At 38.6% G+C, this 19,439-nt stretch overlaps 1 protein-coding gene across 1 annotated transcript in view; it reads left to right on the forward strand.

Moving 5' to 3' along the window:
* Positions 1-19,439, forward strand: part of DISC1 (DISC1 scaffold protein) — a 201,882-nt gene that overhangs the window by 13,471 nt on the left and 168,972 nt on the right. Inside the window, exons 2-3 of the mRNA XM_062573048.1 lie at positions 3,805-4,802; positions 8,387-8,456. Coding sequence (XP_062429032.1) covers positions 3,805-4,802; positions 8,387-8,456 — 1,068 coding nt within the window. The remainder of the gene's footprint in view (positions 1-3,804; positions 4,803-8,386; positions 8,457-19,439) is intronic.

The following is a 19,439-nucleotide window of genomic DNA, read 5'->3' on the forward strand; positions in this document are numbered from 1 at the left end:
CATTTTTGTGTAATTTTAATAATGTGAGTGTGCTGATGCTGGCCTGGAGTGTTTGGTTATCTGTTAGATAGTCTGTTGTAAACTTCACAAAGCTTGATTAAGGGTAAGTGATGACTGGGGGATATTTTAAAGGTCTTTACTAATCTATGCGGTTGATGATGTGAGTTTCGTAGTTCCAGCTATTTTAGATTGATGGCAGTGGACTGCATGAAATGTATATGAGTAAGCTATCTTTAAGGTTTGGAGACTGATGATGAGATTGGGCGAAGCCTCTTCAACCAGAGATGAATTTAAAACATGAAATGTAGTAACAGCCAGAGCATGAGATTTGTGAGGAACTTCTGTAACAAGATTATTCTGAAGCTTACTGTGAGGGTCTGAGGCTTCCCTGACTTTTTCTTTTTTTGCTTGGGACTTCTGTAACAGTGGCTGACAGTATGAAAACAAAAATGAAAAAATCAGAAATGTCGTTTTTCAACAGTAGCATGCTATCTAAATGGTCCTGTTTTTACTGAAACAGCAAGGAGTTAGCTGTATGTTCAAGAGTGAATTTGGCCTCTTGTTTTACTGGCCACCAAAATAAGCTTCCCTGTGATGCTGCAGTGGTGAAAATTAGAGCTGACTGTGCTGTAACAGACCTGTGGTCCTCGCTTGTCCAGTATCCGATGTGATGGCTGTTCTTTAAGTGTATGTATCGTGACACAAAGGTACAGCCATCAGAAAAGCTTTCCTGAGCTCCATGGCTAATGTCCTGTGTGTTTCCTGAAATTTAGGCATTTTTATACCTTCATAAATTTTTATCCTAATATAACTCCTTGAAGAACATTTGGGTCTCCATTTTTTTTTTTATTATCAGAACTGCAAGATACCTTTACAGTTTCATCTTGTTTTTCTATAAACTGACTTGACATTGTCGGATGACATAGGTTTTATTAATGCAAAGTATTTATAAGCATGTGGTGTAATAAAACCTGGAGTGAGGCCTCAGCTACAGCAATTTAAACTTTTTTTTTTTTTTTTTCCAATGAGGATTCCTTTTGAAGACATTCAACTTGATACATTCAACTTGGACTAATACAGTTTTCTATAATGGCCAAGTCTTGGATCTCATGCTGCCAGCCATAGGATGGTGGTTAGTTATCAAATAGACCTTCACAGTGCAACTGCATGCTTTCACAGGCTACGTAGTTGTATTCTTTTTGTGATTATATTTTTAAATATAAAGCTTTTCCTTTTTTGGTTCATCAAGGCACTTAGGTCTGGGTTCAGCAAGCCATTTGCCTGAGGAAAAAAAAATGGTTGAATGAGTAGTCAATGCACAGCTAAATAGTGATAGACTCAGATGTGTTTGTTTTAAAGTATTAGCAGTACAGAGCGCAATTATAATAGGTAGTTAAGAAAAGGAGTATTTTTTATTGTCCCTGATTAAATAGATATTTGTTACTGGTGTTGGAATTGTTTTTGTATTTACCAGCTTGCTTTTTAATAGATGCTTTTTTTTTCCCTTAGGGTTAACAAAGCAAAACTATGTTTAGAACAGATATGTTTTTCTTTTTGAGGGGAAAAACTGATGGACATGTTGAAACTGGTATCAGCTAATGTGATTTTTACTTTTAAGAAATGTGCTGCATTTCACAAATGGTTTAAAAAGGATTGTTACTTTAGGGAGATAAAAGGCTTAAATGTGTGTGTTATTGAGTTGTTTGTTAAATTATGGAAGTGTGTCAATAAAAATACAATTATTTAAACAGTGGCTAAGGAAGCCTAGTCTGACATATAAAATGTGCAACTCTTCAGTGCTCTACAGTGAAGAGTAAAAGCTAACAAGCATTTAATGACTTTGGTGAATATTTTCTTCATGATGTCTTGGAAATTTAGTGGTTGAATAACTGAACTAAGCAGGTGATCTTAGAAATCAAAGGAACCATTGGTGAGAAAATTACTCTTAAATGGGGACAAATACAGTGCAACTCAGCCCTTTCTTGTCTTCTATAAATATACTTCTTTAAGATGGTAGATAAAATATAGCTAACATTCAGTAATTAGAGTGAAAAAGGTAAATAAGTTTTGTTTTTTTTTTTTTTAGCAGCTGAACTGGGTTGGTTTGTTTGCTGGTTTGTTCTCAGGTTTTGACTGTTATTTTGTATATAAAATAAAGGAATTAAATTCTAAGGAAATGTTGTTTAAGTTTAGTTCTCCTGCTTCAATAACAGGTTCTATTTGTTATGATTTCTATTAAATTACTCCTAGTAGAGCATTTCACTGTCTTTTTTAAAGTAGACAGGCTGATAGTACTTCATAACCTTTTTTATTTCTAATTTCTGTGATATTTTTTCCCCCTGACAAATAAAAGATGACATAAGAGACAGCTGAGATATTCCAATTTATGGTGATAGGTAGCAAAATACAGAAATTTAACAGCAGACCAATGGTAGAATGCCAATACTGTAGTATATGGAAAATGTTTAAACTGCTTTCGTTGCGAGTTATTTTGTGAAGATGTAGTGAATGTCAGGAAATGTCCACTGGGAAGCTTCAGCTATTGTATGCGAATGTTTTAGGTATCATGTCGTTGCAATGAGGAATGTGTGAGGCTTCTCTTGGGAGCTGTTGAGCTGTTTACAGTATGTGCAGAGGCGTCGGTGTGCAAGCTGGCAAAGGGTGGTGATTAGAAGTGAATATTTACTGTGGCTGATGTGGATTGTTCTGTGTCACATGGAGCAGGGGAAAAAGAAACTTGCTTTTTTTGGAACGCCGCTGTGTCAGTGATCCGGGTTACTCTCGTGCCTGATGTTCTGGCAGTTGGTTCTGCATCACTGCACGGAAGGTGGCTGATCGAGGGCGTAATTCAGATAGTCCCTAGATCCCGTTGAAGGGTGAATTTGTTTCAGATCTTTCAGTTCTTCTCTGAAAGCCATGAATGTATCTTTCCATCCATGTTTGCAGAGTGTCTGAGTTGAAACTGAACTATTGAATTGAGCTATTTCTTAATAGCATTAATATTGCAATAATTATTATGTGGCAGTAATAGTTTTTGAGGACTGATGGTCCTGATGCAAAACTTTTGTTATTAATTCCTGTATCTTGGACAACAAGTAGTGCAGTAAATCTAAATTAAAAATTGTAAGATAAATTTTAGTCTGTGGCTGTACATCCATCATTCAACTACGAATTCACTTCTCTTCTGGAAGCAGGATCTGAAACACCTTGCTTGTGTTAATAAAACATGATTACAAACATGAAACTAGACTTGAGCAACAAAAGATACATGCAGACGAAGAAGTGCAACTCGCCAGAAGGCGCACAAAAAGTTGGGGTTAACAGCTCGCCGAATAAGATCAGGCACCTGCTGATATACTTCTTGTACTGCAAATGTGGTTCTTTTTTGATGCAGGTTCAGTGCTGTACGGGATGTGCTTGTATGTCTGAAAATCATTCTGGATCAGAGACACTAAAGTTCTCTGCTTCATCATGCTGCTAAGTGAGTTGAGAGTGAAGAATCACAGAGAACTACTATGAATAGGGAAGGTGACGTGACCCATCATACACAGCTTTGTGTCCTGATGGACATAGTTATATTAGTGAATTTGCAGAAAAGCAGGTACAAATTATTTAGAAAGTGAATGAGTACACACAGTTCTCTGATAACAGCTTTTCTCCTCTGCGCAGCATGGTCACTGTCTTTGTTTTGTTGAGAAGGAAATTGATGCGCTGTCTGAAATTTCTGAAATAATTGCTTTAAGATGCTACAATATTTTAAGCCTAGAAAACTGCAAAAACACTTTAATGATTTTTTTTTTCTAGATGGTCTGGAGCACTTAATACCTGCAGGCTCTCTTCGTAAAAAGAAACTGGCAAAAAGACCTGGATATATGAGGCAGGAAGCTCAGCAACAGATAGAGTTTCAGTCCCTGAGTGCCTGCAAGCCATTCAACCCAGAAGAGCTCAAACATGGCAGAAAGCATTGTGAAGACTTTGAAAACTGCTCTCTATGCAGACAACACAAAAGTAACTTTGAATTCTCATGCTGTCATTCAATTGTAAATAGCACTGTAGTTCCCACTGATGTGGTAACAACGTTGGCCACTACTGGAAGCATGCCAGGAAGCTGCAGAAATCTTTCAGGTTACAAGAGTCCACAGGCAGAGAGCGTAATTACACCGATCTACCCTGCCACAGCCACAAGCAAAGGAAGCGTTTCTGCTGGGTGCTGTTCAAATGCACAGCTAACAACTCATATTGCTAAAGTAATTGAGCCCCAGAAGATGTGCGCTTTGGATGAGACAGAAGTGAATAACAACTGTGAATATCAAAAAAAAGAAGTTGCTTCTCATTCCGTTGGTCCACACGATAACTTCTGTTCAAGCTTCAGCTTCATACAGCTGTCCCTAAACTCAACCTCGGGAGCAAGTGATGCTGAAGGCATGTCAACTGCCAAGGAAACTGAGCATGTTCTGCATCCCAGCTCTGTGGGAAGGCTACAGAATCGGGAAGAGAGGGAAATAACTCATGAGCGCTCAGGAGCTTTGCATTGCTTCTCCAGGCCCAGTGAGATTTTGAAGTATGAAAATGAGACAACAGTGAATGATAAATTACAGGACTGTGAGACTGTCTCTCTCTCAGATACAGATGCAACGTTTTCATGTTCTACAGATTCCTCAGATGCAGCATCTGCTGGTTCTTCTGTCACCTCAGGCTATGAAAGTAGCTTTACTGTTAGTGACCATAACTGGGATACTTTGATGAAAAAATATGAACCAGTACTGCTGGACTGCCTGCGTGGCAACCGCACTACATTAAAGGTTTGTAATCTTTCTTCTTTATCTTTTATTCTTCTCCCTCTCCTCCCCTGGCCCTGTTCCCCCAAACCTTCATGTTTATAGTGCCAATACCAATGTCAAAGTTGATGCAAGAGTCAGGCTATTGATGACTTTTGTAGCATTTGTTCAGAGGTTTGCAGTAATGTGTTAGTATGCAGTGTGTTAAAAGTAGCGTGCTAGAAGTGAGAAAACCCTGTTTCTTTTCCTTTTTGGTTCTTTGGAAAAAAATGATGTTGTTGCAGTACTTGGTTCCTATGTTCTACTGAAAGTGTGATCCTCATGTCCAATGTCATACATCAATTTCTGAATTCAAGAGTACTACTTCCTTTCAGAGGGGGCTGTTTTATCTTCAGTTTGAAGTATGTGTAGCAGGAAATTTGGGAGAGGGAAGAGCTATTTGGTGGATGCATCATGATTTTAATAACACTGAAATTTGTGATCAGAAATGTGTAAGTTCAGCCAGAGATTTCTTTGAGCGAGGCATGTGTAAGAATAGCCGGTAAGAAATACCCATGCCAATGGCTATGTAGATGTTTTCTCCCAGCGTGAAAAAAAATGGAGTCGAAGTCCCTGCTCTTAATTCAGACTAGGAATTGGGCCTTTTCTTCAGTCTCAGAGGAATACTGTACTGTTGGGTTGGGAGTCTGCCTTCTTGCATGTATGTATACCAACGTAAAGACATGGAGCCTCAAACATTGAATTCTTGGGTGGAAGGAAGTCTTGGAAAGGCTCAGTTATATTCCTTTGTAAAATATGATGGTGTTTTTATTTTATTTTATTTTTTGATCTCAAGTTATTTTGGGGACTGCAGGAAGGGTAGCAGAAGAAAACTTTTCTGAGCCTACTTATGATAAGGAGCCAAATACTGGCTATGTCGTGCATATAGAAAGCAGTAATGCTGAGATCAGTGTGGACAGGATAGATTTCTTAAATTGGGTGGTGTGCGTTTTCGAGTCTCTCCCTAGTGCCCTGGGTGTCCTGGAGCAATGTCCAGGATGTCTATATGCTGCAGGCGTAAAGGGACACGCAGCTGAGCTAGCTCTGCCCATGCTGTCAGTAGAACGGGCAGCCCTGCAGAAACCCAGGGTGTTGTGACTTAGCTCAGCCGTACGCGCTGAGATGCGCTACGTCGTCTTTAGACCTGGTGAAACAATCTGCTCTGGGTCAGCCGGTGGGGAGACCGCACAGTGCTTCCGTTTCAGGGAGACGGAAGGTTAAGAAACGCTTAGAGTCAAGAACAAACAATGTTTCTTGACCAATCTATCATCTGACCCAGGCTTATAACCCTCTACAGTGTTTATTTTTCATAGAGGTTGCATGTAGGACTCTGATTAGATTCTCTTATATAATTTTTGCAGACTTCATACGTGTTGACATGGGGCAATTTTTTTGACTTCATATGTGGAATGACAACATACTCAAAATCTAGGATTTTGGGGAAATTAATTCCCTGTAAATTTGGGAATATATAACATAACCAAAATAAAAATGGTTTTCTGTCTTTTTAGTACACTTTTTTGACAGACAAAGGAAACATTTCTATCTTTAATTTCTTTATTCATTAATTCATTGAATGGAGAATTGGGGATTTGTGCCCTTAGATGTCTTTGCCGTTGGTAGCTGTCTTTGCCGTTGATTAGCCAGTTGCATATGTTTAATTTGAATCACCTTCCTATGGTAATGATAATGAGAGAATTCTCAAACTTTTCAAAAAGGAACTGAAGAAACAAAAGGAAAGGAGACAAGAGTAAAGTTGTTTAAAAATAGGCTTTTTTTCTTACTTAAAGTGGTGATCACACAGTACAGATAGAGGTCCTGCCACTCTGAAGTGGACGGAGCTTTAAACCTCTTATTAGTCTGCACATAGAAAGCGCTTTATCGTGGCAGAATCAGTGAGATAGCCACAAGCATGTGCGTGCTGCGGTATCCCAGCTGATTTTAAATGACCTGTTGTTGCAAATGCATGACGTGCAAAAAGCAGCAATGCTGTACTGTGGGTATAGATCGTTGTAATATATCATATATATGAAAGAAGTGTCATTTGAACAATTCCCACGGCAAGCTGCTTTGGAACTCTATCAAAAGTATGTCACAAAATATAGAAAATAATTTATGGTGAGGATTCAGAGCTCCTCCCTTCACTAGGTTATGCATTCCTCACCAGCCTCAGTGACAAAAGCCTGGTGTTTCTGGATGTGAAAAACAAATTAAAAAAAAAAAAAAAAAGAAGAAAGCTAAAAAAGAAAGCTTGGAGGGAAAGGATGTATATGCTATATGCTATGTGTTTTTTTTTTTTTTTTTTGCGTATGTAGTACTACATTTGGAGGATTCTATAGCATATTATTAATCAACCATTTTTGATTCTTTCCTGGCTTCGGCTTTTGTAGTTTGTTTCTGACTAGTCTACTTTCACTTACCGTATTGAGTAGGGATACCATTAATTGAAATGCCTTGCTCAATTTGTGTGTTGATTGTATAGTCAAGATAGTTGAGTATTTTTATTAAGTTGCTAATTGACTGTACCTATTTTTCAGTATGAAGTCTAGAAATTTGAAAGTAGAGGTTAAACTGTGTAGTAAGGAGTTTGGGGGGATGGAAGTCTCTTGTAGAAGCAGAATGTCTTAAGTATGGATTTTCTTGCATTGGAAAAAATGGTTTTCCAAGCACTTTTAGACTGTGGGCTATGACAGTGTATATGCTGTTTCGTTTTCCAGGCATACTTCTGTCGGTGCTGATAACAGCTCATTGATAGAGGTCATGTACAAATTTAATAAGAAGAAAACATTTTTCAGTTTTATAACTAGCTATGCTAGGTTGTGGCTGGTGTGGCAATGAGGAGAGAACGGCATATTTTTTAACCAAATTTCTCTGTTAATAAACTCATAACAAACTTTGAATATGAATATGGCCTTCCTGATTTTAGTAAAAGATGAGGTTTTAGAGCTTTGGTCAGGAACTGTCAAGTAACAAATGCAGATGTTAATGTTCTGTAGATAAACCTATATTTTTATATAGTATGCATATAATTAATTGCATGTAAACGCAATTCTCTGTGCCAAGTATACCTGTCCCAAAATATTCATCCTGTATTTCCTTTTTTTTAAACCTGTAGAAGAAAATGAGGTTTGCATGTGCAAATTTCTGAATTTATTCTATGCAAAACTGATACACAGAATTGATAGAATGGGTTCAGAAAAGAATATTGACTAGAATGTGAGCACTGAGTAAATGGGATCAAAAGTGGATGCAATGTTATGAGAGTATGCTATAATGAGACTTAGTTTGAATAATTAAAAGGCTGAAAAATATCCTACAATCATTCAATTTCTTTTGTTTTTCAAGAAATATTGTTAATCTTTGTAGATGGTTGGACTAAAGCCATGCTTGGCTCAAGTCGCTTTAGCTCAGCTGCTCTAAAATAGGTGTGTCAACTTAACGTGTGTTGGGCTTGACTCACAAAATCAGGCCACTGTAGTGATGTAATAAGCTTGTGTATTTATATTGTGTAGAGGTTAGTAGTGATTTTAAATGAAATTTCTTCATAATTAACTCTTTTCTCTTTCTAGATAAAATCTTTGATTTTACAGCTTCAAAGGCTTCAGGAAAAAGCAATAGAGGAAGATGATTATGATAGAGGTGAGACTTTTCTTATTCCCCCATATTCCCCCCACAATCTCCTTTGGATCATTCTGTATTTTTTTCCCTTGTTCCTCTATTAACTTTGTTTTATATTTGCTGTATAGCTGTGGTTAAGTGTGTACGGAGGATAAGAGTTCGGTGAACTGTATTGTTTATTCTGTAGTGTGGCAGAAAACAAATTAAAGAAAGAAGTAGGTCAGCAGCAGGTAGCAACAATTTTTATTTCCTTGAGCCGCGTTACCATGTGGGAAGGTTGAAATGTGAGTATCCGCCATCTGGATCAGCTGTTCTGAAACAGCATGACTTTTAAAATACAGAAATGAATGAAAGCCTTGAATGGAGAAAGAACGGGCACTGCCTGCTGACAAAGTGTGATGTGTTGCTTTCCATGTTTAGTCATGGCACTGCAGCTGAGCTCAAGCATAGAAATGCGGCCAGTAGCTATTATGAAAAAAAATGATACTGTCCTGTAGGATTAAACTTAACGTCTGCTGAACTGAATCAAAACCAGCTATGGAATATGGTGAGCTGCTGGTAAATATCTGTATTTTCCTCTCAAAAACACTGGCATTTCTGATAAGCTGCATGCATGTGCTAGTAACTAGGGCATTTGTTAGCACCTATCTGAGATTTCTTGATATTTCCCTGTATGGTAGTCTGTGTTCAGATACTCATATTTTGACAGTCTGGAAGTTCTAGGTGAAATTCTTCTTGCTAGATTTGTTTTCAGTAGGCAAGTACTGCAAACATTTCAATAAAATCTGCATGAGTACATCTGAGAATAAGGCTGGAGAAAAATAGCTCCTCTCCCTCTATTCTTTTTTCTCAGCTTTGGGGGCTTGGAAAGTGGCCAGGTCTTCCCCCCCCCCCCCCCCCCCGCCCCGGCTTCCAGCTCACCTTTCAATATTAATGTGTAAAGTCACACATTTGTACCATGGCTCTGTTACCTCTCCACCTCACCTTACCAAAAAAAAAAAAAAAAATCCAGAACATGTTTTAACACAGTCTAGGGAGTAGATGTGTGGCCCTCCTGGAGAAGGGGTTCTCTTGGTCTCTTAAAGGTTGGTCTGTATCGAAGATAAGTCTGCTACTATCCAAGTCATTCTTTTACCATGACATTTCCCAAAGGGGTGAAGCTGTGTGTTAAAAACTCAGCATGTTGTAGATATTCATGGGTTTCATCTCTGTGAAACAGACATAATTGATGTTTGTTTTACATGTATAACGCTATGTATATATATATTTTTAAATATCTGTTGATTGAGTTCCCAGTTGGAGACTTTCTAACAGCTGTGTACTAAGTGCATGTGGTTTCCACAGATTTCAGCTGGAATTTTTTGGGGTAGTCATCCACATTGATAGCAATGCTTGGAGTATGCCAGGTTTGACATCTGCAAATGATGCTATGTAGTCATTGACCATATGGAAAATCATGATTTGCCTAATCTTGCACAGAAAATTCTTGTGTGATTTTTTTTTTTCCCTGGGTGCTAGTCTGGGATTTTCAAAACAAGACCATCTTTCTTTTGACCCTCATTTTATCAATTACACTTTTCAGTTTCCACCCTAGTTACCAGATGAGCAGCAGAGAAGGCAGTCTTGTATGAATACTCCTTGTCTAGAGGAGGAAAAGTCTCTCTTGGGGTGGGAGAAAGAGGGGCAATAGCATGTGATCTGTATATTGAGGAGTTAGGACTTTAAGAAAGTTGACTTTTTTTTCCCTAAGAATTGCCAAGGTTTTAGTTTAAAAGATATTTTCTAAGCCTTCACCACCTCTGAAATAAGCTTGTGTTGGCAAAAGCTTTGGTGTTGATCACACAGTGAGCTGGATCAGGGAATTGGTTCTGGCTGAGAACTAATTCACAGGAGGTTTAGGGCAAAGTTTACATGAGCAAGGCTGGGAACAGTACAGAGGTGAGGAGGAGCATCCACAGACATAAATCCTGTTTTCTGTGTTCGGTCCGGCTCCTCTGCGTTTGTCCTGATATGGGACTAGATACTGAGGCACTTTAAAGACTTTGCCTTGGCCTCCTGCATCACTTTTGAAAATGAAACTCCTGCTTAATGCAAGCATTCTCACAAAATGCCACGTTCCTTTGTAATATGTGACTATATATCCTTAATTTTATCACTTCCTAATTTTTGAGTCCTTGACCTGGTTTTGATCTTAATAGTCTTTGTTCCTCATTTGGTGCAGCTGTTGACCATTTTATTTCTTTGTGTGTGTGTGTGACTACTTTTCATTATTTTCCTGACATCTGAACTGACTTCCTGAGGTTTTTTTTCCTGTGTAATGTAGGCTGCTTATCTCCAGGGAAGGGCTCAGGTTGAGAAGGTATGGCAAGAAGAATTAGAACTGCGACCTTCCTTCCTCCCCTTGTGGCCCTGTGCTTTTCACCTGTGCCGTTCCAACTACGTTGCTGCCCCCAGTAGAATACCAAGTCCTGCCTGGTGTAAAGTTAAATCTAAAAGCTTATTAAGGAGCTTACAAATTGGCCCAATACCAATTTCTATGTTGAACTGAAATCTGTAATTAGTCTTTAAAGGGATCTTATTGCCAAATACTGCTAGCAGCGGATGGAATTGCTAAGTGTGCAGCGCTATGATGTGGTGTGTTAATGGGAGCGGGAGAAACAGACAGTATATGCAGGGGTCTCAGGACATGTTAACAAATAAAAAGAAAATTAGTGTCCTTGTAATTTGGGTTTTCTTTGAGTATAGAGCGTGTGCTCTGTGAAGAGAAGACCTGTTTTAAACCGGAGACTGTGGTACTGCAGTGGGTGGTAGTAGCCCGAGTTCTGCTCATTTGGGAATGTTTCAAAGGAAGGGAAGCTCTTACGTGATGTGACCGTACTAGCTGGGAAGGGCCATGTATGTGAAAAGGTGAATACAGGCAAGGAGAGCAGGTAAGAGGGGCACAGATGATTTTAACCTGCAGATGGAAAAGTGAAATATAGGTAAAGACAATATCATGTGTTACTGTGTTATTAATTGCTTCAGGAGTAGTGACTTTTTTTCCAACTTTAACAGCGGGCAATAATTCAATGGATCTTTCAGGCTTTGACTTTTCAAATATCATCCAGTCTTGCAAGGAAGGGTTGCAGGTGTGTTTCTTTTTTTTGCAGCAGTTTAGTGGGAAGGAGATCTGTTATACTTTGAGGACTTTTAAGTGCTCAGGATTGGTTTCTGCTGGCTGCCACTGCAGTTTTTTTTAGCAACTTGGAAGTAAGGTAAGCATATATTGAGTGACATCAGTGCTTTCCTACTCTCCAGAGTTTTTTGAAAGTTGTCATAATTTCTAGTAAATTTTGAAAAGGAAATGTACATAAAATGCTGCCCTTATAGAGAGGAGGAAATGATGTACTGTATTTTCAATTATTGTAACAGAGTTCAGAAAAGCCTTAGATATATAGGCAAGCTTTTGTTGCTACAAAACCGTGAATAAATATCTTGTTGCAAGCAGGTCAGGATCCTTATTTTCCCCTATACAGAAACACAAAATAAATGCTTGCTACTTGGAACTGTTAGAGAATATATGTATTTTCAGATGAATGTTATTGAATTAGTGCTTATTCCTTGAACAGATGATGAAATTATTTATAAACTTATATTGATTTTTTTTAAAGGATATCTATTGTTCAGATGTGAATGCCAATTTAAATCAAAATTCAATAAACCTCAGCTTTTTCTTTTTGGTTAGGAATCCATTTGCTCCATCTTTCTGCTCCCCTAGAGCTTGAGAGGAGCGTAGCAGAAATGGCTTTTGCCATTACTTGTCTACCTGTTATGTGCCGTCTTTAAGACCTGCCTTGGCATGGTTAGAGTGTTGGTGTACAAGAACTTCAAACAGTTATTTAAATGACTGTAGTTTCTTCCTGTACTTTTCAGCACTGCCATTTGTATGCAGTACGTGTTTGCAGCCTGAGAGGGTAAACAGGTTGGGGCAGGGGCTGCCTTCCTGTCCCGGGTTCGTGCTCATCTGATATGAGACCACAGAGAGAGCCTGATGCTGGGAGATGTGCAGGGTACTTACTGTGAAGCCTCTTTTCATACTGTAGCAGCCGAGTGCTGTTTCAAACAGAGATATTTCTCTGCTGTGAAGTGTTTGTGTCAAATGCATGTTCAGTGAGATAAATCTCCTTCATCCCTGTTTAATTTTAAATGTGAAACATTAGGATTTTACATGTTTTATTGCTCATTCTGCAGGTCTAGATGATGAAGTGGCAATCTAGTGGCCTATTTATTTCTGTATTTACTTGCAGTCTCCTCTTGATGGCCACATTACTGTATATTTTCAAAGCAGATACAATACCATGAGAATACTTTAACAGCCTTTTGCCTTGCATAGCGTATAGTAAAAATTAGTCTGTTCTCCAAGGATCACTTGGAATGTTGTCATGGCTCATTATTCATGATGGAGCTTGACAGCTCCAAGGTTAAACATGCTGCTGAATACAGGGGGGGAAAAATAGCATATTTTTGTGCCTGGAACTTGGGCTTGCAGTGGAAGCAATATAGCTGGGTGTTTTGCAAGTACCAATCTCATGCCCAAATATTTTATTATCATTTTCCTGTTCTTTCCTTTGGTTCTTGAACTCCTTGAATTCACCTAACGTGAGGGGCAGACAGATTAGTATTAAAAGGTCAGGACTGAGCTAGCTGTTGTTTCTTCAAAAATAAGTTTCTTACAGAATTACTTTTCTTTTTTCTTTTTCTTTTTTTTTTTTTTTTAATTTACTGCATGCAGAGATGTGAGCATATGCACTCACTACTTTTAGCTGGTAGAGAATATTAACTTCCCTGTGCAAGCAGATGACATTCAGAATTAGAATTCTCCAGTGAAGCTGATCTAGTAGATCAGGACAACTCCTCATCAGTCCAACATGCCAGGTTGAATACAGAAACATCAGTGCTTGCCGTGGCAAAACCTGTCCCGTTTCAGGAAGGAGAACTGTACTGTAGTTACCTTTAAAGTGATATGAGCTTCTAGTTATTCTGCTTTAGGCTGCAGGCCTTGAGAAATACATAAAGGTGGTGGCTCTCGTGGGCTGGTACACTGAGTACTCTCCAAAAACAGTCTTTGTGTTTTGTTCCCCTTCATCCGCTTTTTTTTTTTTTTTTTCTTTTTTTTTTCCATATTCTTTGAGGTCACATCCTGCTGCGTGTCCTTTCCGTGTCTCAGGATCTGCAGGCCCCTTGCCTCTGCCTAAAGGACAGAACGTGCTGTGTAGGAGTTGAAGAGTCTTTTTTTTCCCGTGCTAGGCTTGTGATTAAGGGAAATTGTGAGAAATGACTTTTTAGCAGTTAACCTTTCTTAAATTTATACTAAAAGAAATGCTGCTTCTTACTTGAGCTGCTATTTGTTTTAAGCAGCTGCAGATGGGGAAAAATACCAGAGTGTAGTACTAAGGAATGACTATACTGAAAACGTCATTTGTTAAGTGATATTTAGAGGAAAGTTTTGGGCCTGTAACTTCTTACAGTGCTTCTTGCAAAAGCTGAATTATGCATTAATCCCAAACTCCTGGCCAGATTACTACTTGCATGGTTATTTGGTCTTTCCAAAATTCTATTTGCAGTTTAAACTGAAAAATACTTACTTGATTAAGTGCTTTTTCTAGCTGAACCTCATAAACGTGAACCAATTTGATCTTTTAAGCACATAATTTGATGATTTTCTTTTTTTTCTTCTTCTTTTTCTGGCAGAGCTGTTTGCCAATGAGGGTTGGATAGAATCCCTGCTTAAATTGTGTTAGTTTGAGCTGAAATGCTTGTTTGACAGATGGTTGTTATAATAGGACACAGAAATTAAGGCAAGTTATTTTCTTTCTGAGGAAGGACAGTGAATTTGAGAGGCTGTATCTAGAGGCTTCATCTACTCTTGCTCTCTTTGAGAGCAAAGAGCAAGTTATGTGGGGTGGTACTTCTTTCAGGATGGAATGTGTCTGTGGGAGTAAAATCCTTAAATATAGATATATTTTTAGCATGGCATAAAATATGTGAGCCTACTGATAAAATAAAAAGTGATGGGCACTGAAGGGGTAGACCTTCTGTGACACGAGGCAGATATTAGGAGCTTTTAACTTGCAATTACAGGCCATGGAGTTGAAGCTGGGTTTGGCATGAACGGGATGAATAGGGCTTTCTGGTGCTTCTTTCAGAACCTTATCCTGTCATAAACTTATAGAGACTTTCTGTGATCTGCAGGTTTCATTATTTTGATAGCTTACCAGTAAACATTTTGGGAGAGGGAGAAAAAAGAATTATGAAGATTCTCATAAAAACTTTCTTTGCATGGAACTTGTTTATAGTCTTTCTCTGACAGCTCAAATAGCCTTCAGAAAACATTTTGGGTAATTAAGGAAAGCAAATGCATACATGAAGTATAAATTAGACTGAATTTTTATTGCAACGAAACAGAAACAGCTTCAGCCTTGCAACTTTTCCACCCTGTCTGGGCTTCACCATTTCAGACCATTCTTAAATAAAGAAACTTTTTAGTCTGTAACCAGTTAGTGCTTGGTGCCAGCTGAGACTGCAGACTGAGATACCACAGTTCAGATGCTAGGTCTTGGCTTCTGTCTAATAGCAGCAAGAATGAGATCACCATTTCTCTTACGTGGTCTGTGTCAGGCTTATCCAGTTGGTATTGATTTTTATCACAATATTGGAACAGGAGTTGATACAGTCATAATTTAGAGGTCCGAAACTCCTTATCCCACTGTCCATTCTTTAGCTGTCTGATAGATTTATTTCTGTTTTAGCCCTAAAAGTGTATGATTATGGCCAATATGGTTACAAGAAGCGGGTTGGTATACATGTCTGAGTATGCTACCTGATTGTGTGCACTTGTTACATATATGGAGCATATGCTAGAGCACATGCATGTTCAGCAAAACACTTTTGATGTGTTTAATATTCCCAGTGCTTCCTAGCTGAACCTCCATCTCTACTTTTTTATTCAGTTTGTGTCATGCCAGGGTGCCTCTCTGAGGCTGTGTCAGGGTGTATCTTGAGAACAGGACCTTGCTGTTGGTCTGTTTATGCCTGTGCATTGAAAATGCAGTTGTTTACTGTATCTTTAATTCCTTAGCCAATATTGAAGAGGAAGCTGCTTTAGTCATTCCGTATCTTACTTAGATTGTGCAACCTAAATATTTTTAGGAAGTAGTAGTATTTTGTGGGATTCTACTGTGGTCTCTTATTTCAATCTTGGCCGGCATGGAGATGTTCAGCTACGTTTTGTGTTTCTGGAAGCTGCTTGACAAAAAGAAAATTGCTGAAGTTTTGGCATACCGTACATTTGGAAGCTTTCTCTACTGCCAGCCATCTGCTGTCTAAAACTGACACCACAGGCTACTCCTCCTGTGATAGTAGGACTCTATTTCTTCATCCATGATGCAGCCAAGCTGTTCGCAGACAGCCTGGCTAGTCTTTACAAACAAACAAGCAACAAAAAATTGGGAACAAAATAAGCAATTATGCATAATTTAATAGCCTACTTGCTGAATTGTAGTTCTGAAGTGTAAAGTTCTGATGGGTATAACTCATGAGAAGTGTTGATACACTTTCTGGACAGTATTAACTCAGTGACATGGTTCTCCTGCTACCCAGCCCATCTGCTTAATTGTCACTTGCAAAAACCCTCAACCCAATTTTATATTCAAGGCAGACTTATCTTTTTCTTGCGCTTAGAAATATTAACTCCAAATAAAAGAGAATTGTCTCCTGTTTGCAATGTGACCCCTGGAGGCAATATAACTATTAATTGAACCAGCAGTTAGAAATTGATTTGCTGCCCTTGTCTTAACACTTAAGATATAAACGTTTTAAGGGAGTGGGGGAGCACCTGCTCTTTTTAATTATTGTCTGCTTAATAGATGAGTCTGCATGGACAGAAACTCGTAGATGGCATGGTAACGTCATTTCTGTGTAATTGGGGATTAAAAAGGTGCTGAACAGCTCTGTCTACTATCTGAATGCAAACACAAAAGGCTTATGATCTGAGTCCTCTGTGGGAGCCTGATCACACTTCTTGCTGATTGCTGGGTGTTTGGTTGAATTCCTTAATAAGGATGCTTTTGTTGGAGACCTCCTTGGGCCTTCCATCACTTGTCAAACTCATCTGCAAAGTGAGATTGTCTCATGTCAATTAACTTCTCCCTTCTCCTGAGGTCTTTCTCTTGTGCTTTCCCTCTACGTGCCCAAACCCAACTGCCCATACTCAGATGTAGTCACATTTCCATAGGTATATATGCTCTCTCTGTTGCTTGCTTGCGCTGCCTTCAGCCTATGCAAGCCTTTGGCTATCTCTTTCATATTTGTAGCTGGTGGAAAGATAATGATAGTAGTAAAAAACATTGGTTTACAGACATCTTGCATCTTAGGGCAGTGTAAAGGTGGCAGAAATGACCACTAATCAAAATGATGGAGAGAAGAGACATCAAATTCGTAGTGCTCTTATACAATAACATGTATTTGAAGAAGTGGTTGCTGGGGCTGAAGGCAAGGCTTACTGTGGCAGCATCAAAACTGATGTTAATTCTTGTGCTCCTTTGGCACTTTCTAGTGCCTCTGGACTCTCTTCCCTGCTAGTAGAAGCTCACTGTAGAAATAGTTTCTTGGGAAAAGGCTTTAATGTTTTTGCTAGAAGCTGTCCAGAGTTCGCCCACCTTTTCAAGGAACGATATTGGAGGTGGTAAAGAGCACAGACAGGCTCTTTTTTTTTTTTTTTTTTTTTTTTTTTTTTTTTTTTTTTTATGTACTTTGAAAGCATACAAAGCATCTGTTGCGTTGCGCCAAAGTGTCATAGATAATGCTGTGGAACAAAGTACCTGAGGAATGTGGTTTCAACAAAAAGATCCGATTATAAATGAACGGCTCTCTGTAGGGCTTGTTTTTGTCATGTGCTGTACCTGCAATATATCTGTACTGTCCTAATGCCCCACTCTAGCCTTGGAATAGATGCAGCTGACGTAAGTTCTAGAATTATAATATCTAAATGGCAGATGATCCTCTGTTTCTATTTTTTGTCCCTGCATGAACAAACTTTTAAAAGGCCTGTAGCAAGAAGGAACTAATTATTGTTTCCAGAAAAGCTTGTGTATGTGAAGCATGTTAAATAAAAGCACCAAGGAAACCAAGGATTGAACTTAACGTTCATAATGACGTAATATCAAAATGTAATAAGTACTCTTGAATAAATGTTTTTATAATAATTCTGCCTAGGTCTACAATTTAAATCAAGCAAAATATGATGTGGGATCTTCATTTTCTCCCTGCTGTGTAGTGAGACAGGTAAGATTAGTCCAGGATTGTAGACACAGGTGTTAACTTTCTTGAGCCACATACATTAGTTACTCAGAGTAGTATTTTGTTAGATCTTTATGATATCCAGACAGGGTTTGTCACTAAGGGAAATATCTTTAGCAGTCTAACTAAAATCAAACAAACTTTTGGACACACCAGGTTGAGGAAGGCTTGTGTACCTAAATGTTTATCCTATCATTACAACTTTATTAGTTGCCTTAGTTGATCAGCTGGCTGGGGAAGCCTTGTTCTGCCCATTTCTGTGTCATGCTAAAATCGGTGGTAAGCAGTGTTGTGTATGCGTATGGTAGGGTAATGTGATGCATGTGGGGAGAAACAGTTCTAGCTTCAAATGACAAAACAGTAGACTCTGACCAATGCAGTTTGAAAGAGAACGTATGACAGTTGCCTCTGTAAAATTTTCTGTAAAAATGTCAGGTTGGGGCTTTGCAGTAGTTGCAAAAGGAGGGGAAGGAGTTGCATGCTAGGAGTGGAACGGGGGACAACACTGAAAACTTGTTTTTTAAATCCATGATGTACTTGTGTATATAGTCCTGGTCCCTTCATCTCAAAAAGGATATAGTAATCTGTAAAAGATCCAGAAGAGGACAGCAAAGATGTTCCAAGTTACCGAACAGCTTCTGTGTAAAGAGTGGTTGAGCAGGCTGGGAATTTGCAAGGGTGGTTAAGTGCAGAGAGAGCTGGACTGTGTGTGCTCACTTCTGGTATGAGAACTGTGGGCATAAGGTGAGCCAGGTTCCCCATGGACCAAAGGCAATGGTCACACGAACTTGCTATCTGCTGTGTGAGGAGCTTTTTGTCAAAGGACCTGGTGGATGGAAAATCGTTGAGGCTTCAAGGAGAGGCTGGACATGTGTCTAAGCAGAAAAGACATAGCAGCCTTAGGAAATACCTCGAATCAGAAAAAAACAGAAGTTGGGGAAGTGTTTAGGGGGAAATATCACACATACTTGCCTCTTTCTTTCTTTTCCCTAGCCATTTTCTTTTCACTGCTGCTGGAAGGGTACTGGGACAGGTGGATATGTGATCTGAGCTAGTGCGGCTGCTCTTATGTTACTGTTTAACTACAGCAGGCAAAGTGAGGTGGAGCTAATATATGTACATACAATGTACTCTTCTAGTTAAAAATCATGAAATATCTTTATGAAAAAAGGGCTGACTCTGGAGGAGGTAATTAAGAAGGGGAAATAATTCTGGCTAGATCGGAATAGCAATTGATAATACTATGCAAGTTAAGTTTTACCTGTTTCATTATACCTGCATAACCAAAAGACCATATAGATAACTGAAGTAATCAACTAAAAATGTTATTTTATGAAAAGAAAATTCATATCAAGCATTAGAAATTTGGAAGTTCAAGAGCAAGTGGTTTTGAATTTTCTACTATGTATGCCACCAGTAATCATCATAATAAAAAATATAGCTGGACTTAAAATGATTTCCTAGAGACTTACTGATGGATTTTTATTAAAATACTATTTGTTTTGAAGTCATATCCAAAGTTCTCAGATGTAGCTATTCTTTTGGTTTGTTTTCAGTTAGCAGGTATCTTGGAAAACATTTTTTATGACAAAGTAATTCTTTAGAAGTAATAGCATTTAACTTTGAAAAACTAAAATTAAAACACGTGTAGATGGGAGAGTATATCAA

This window comes from Rhea pennata, chromosome 3, assembly GCF_028389875.1.
Source record: "Rhea pennata isolate bPtePen1 chromosome 3, bPtePen1.pri, whole genome shotgun sequence".
Classification (NCBI taxonomy): domain Eukaryota; kingdom Metazoa; phylum Chordata; class Aves; order Rheiformes; family Rheidae; genus Rhea; species Rhea pennata.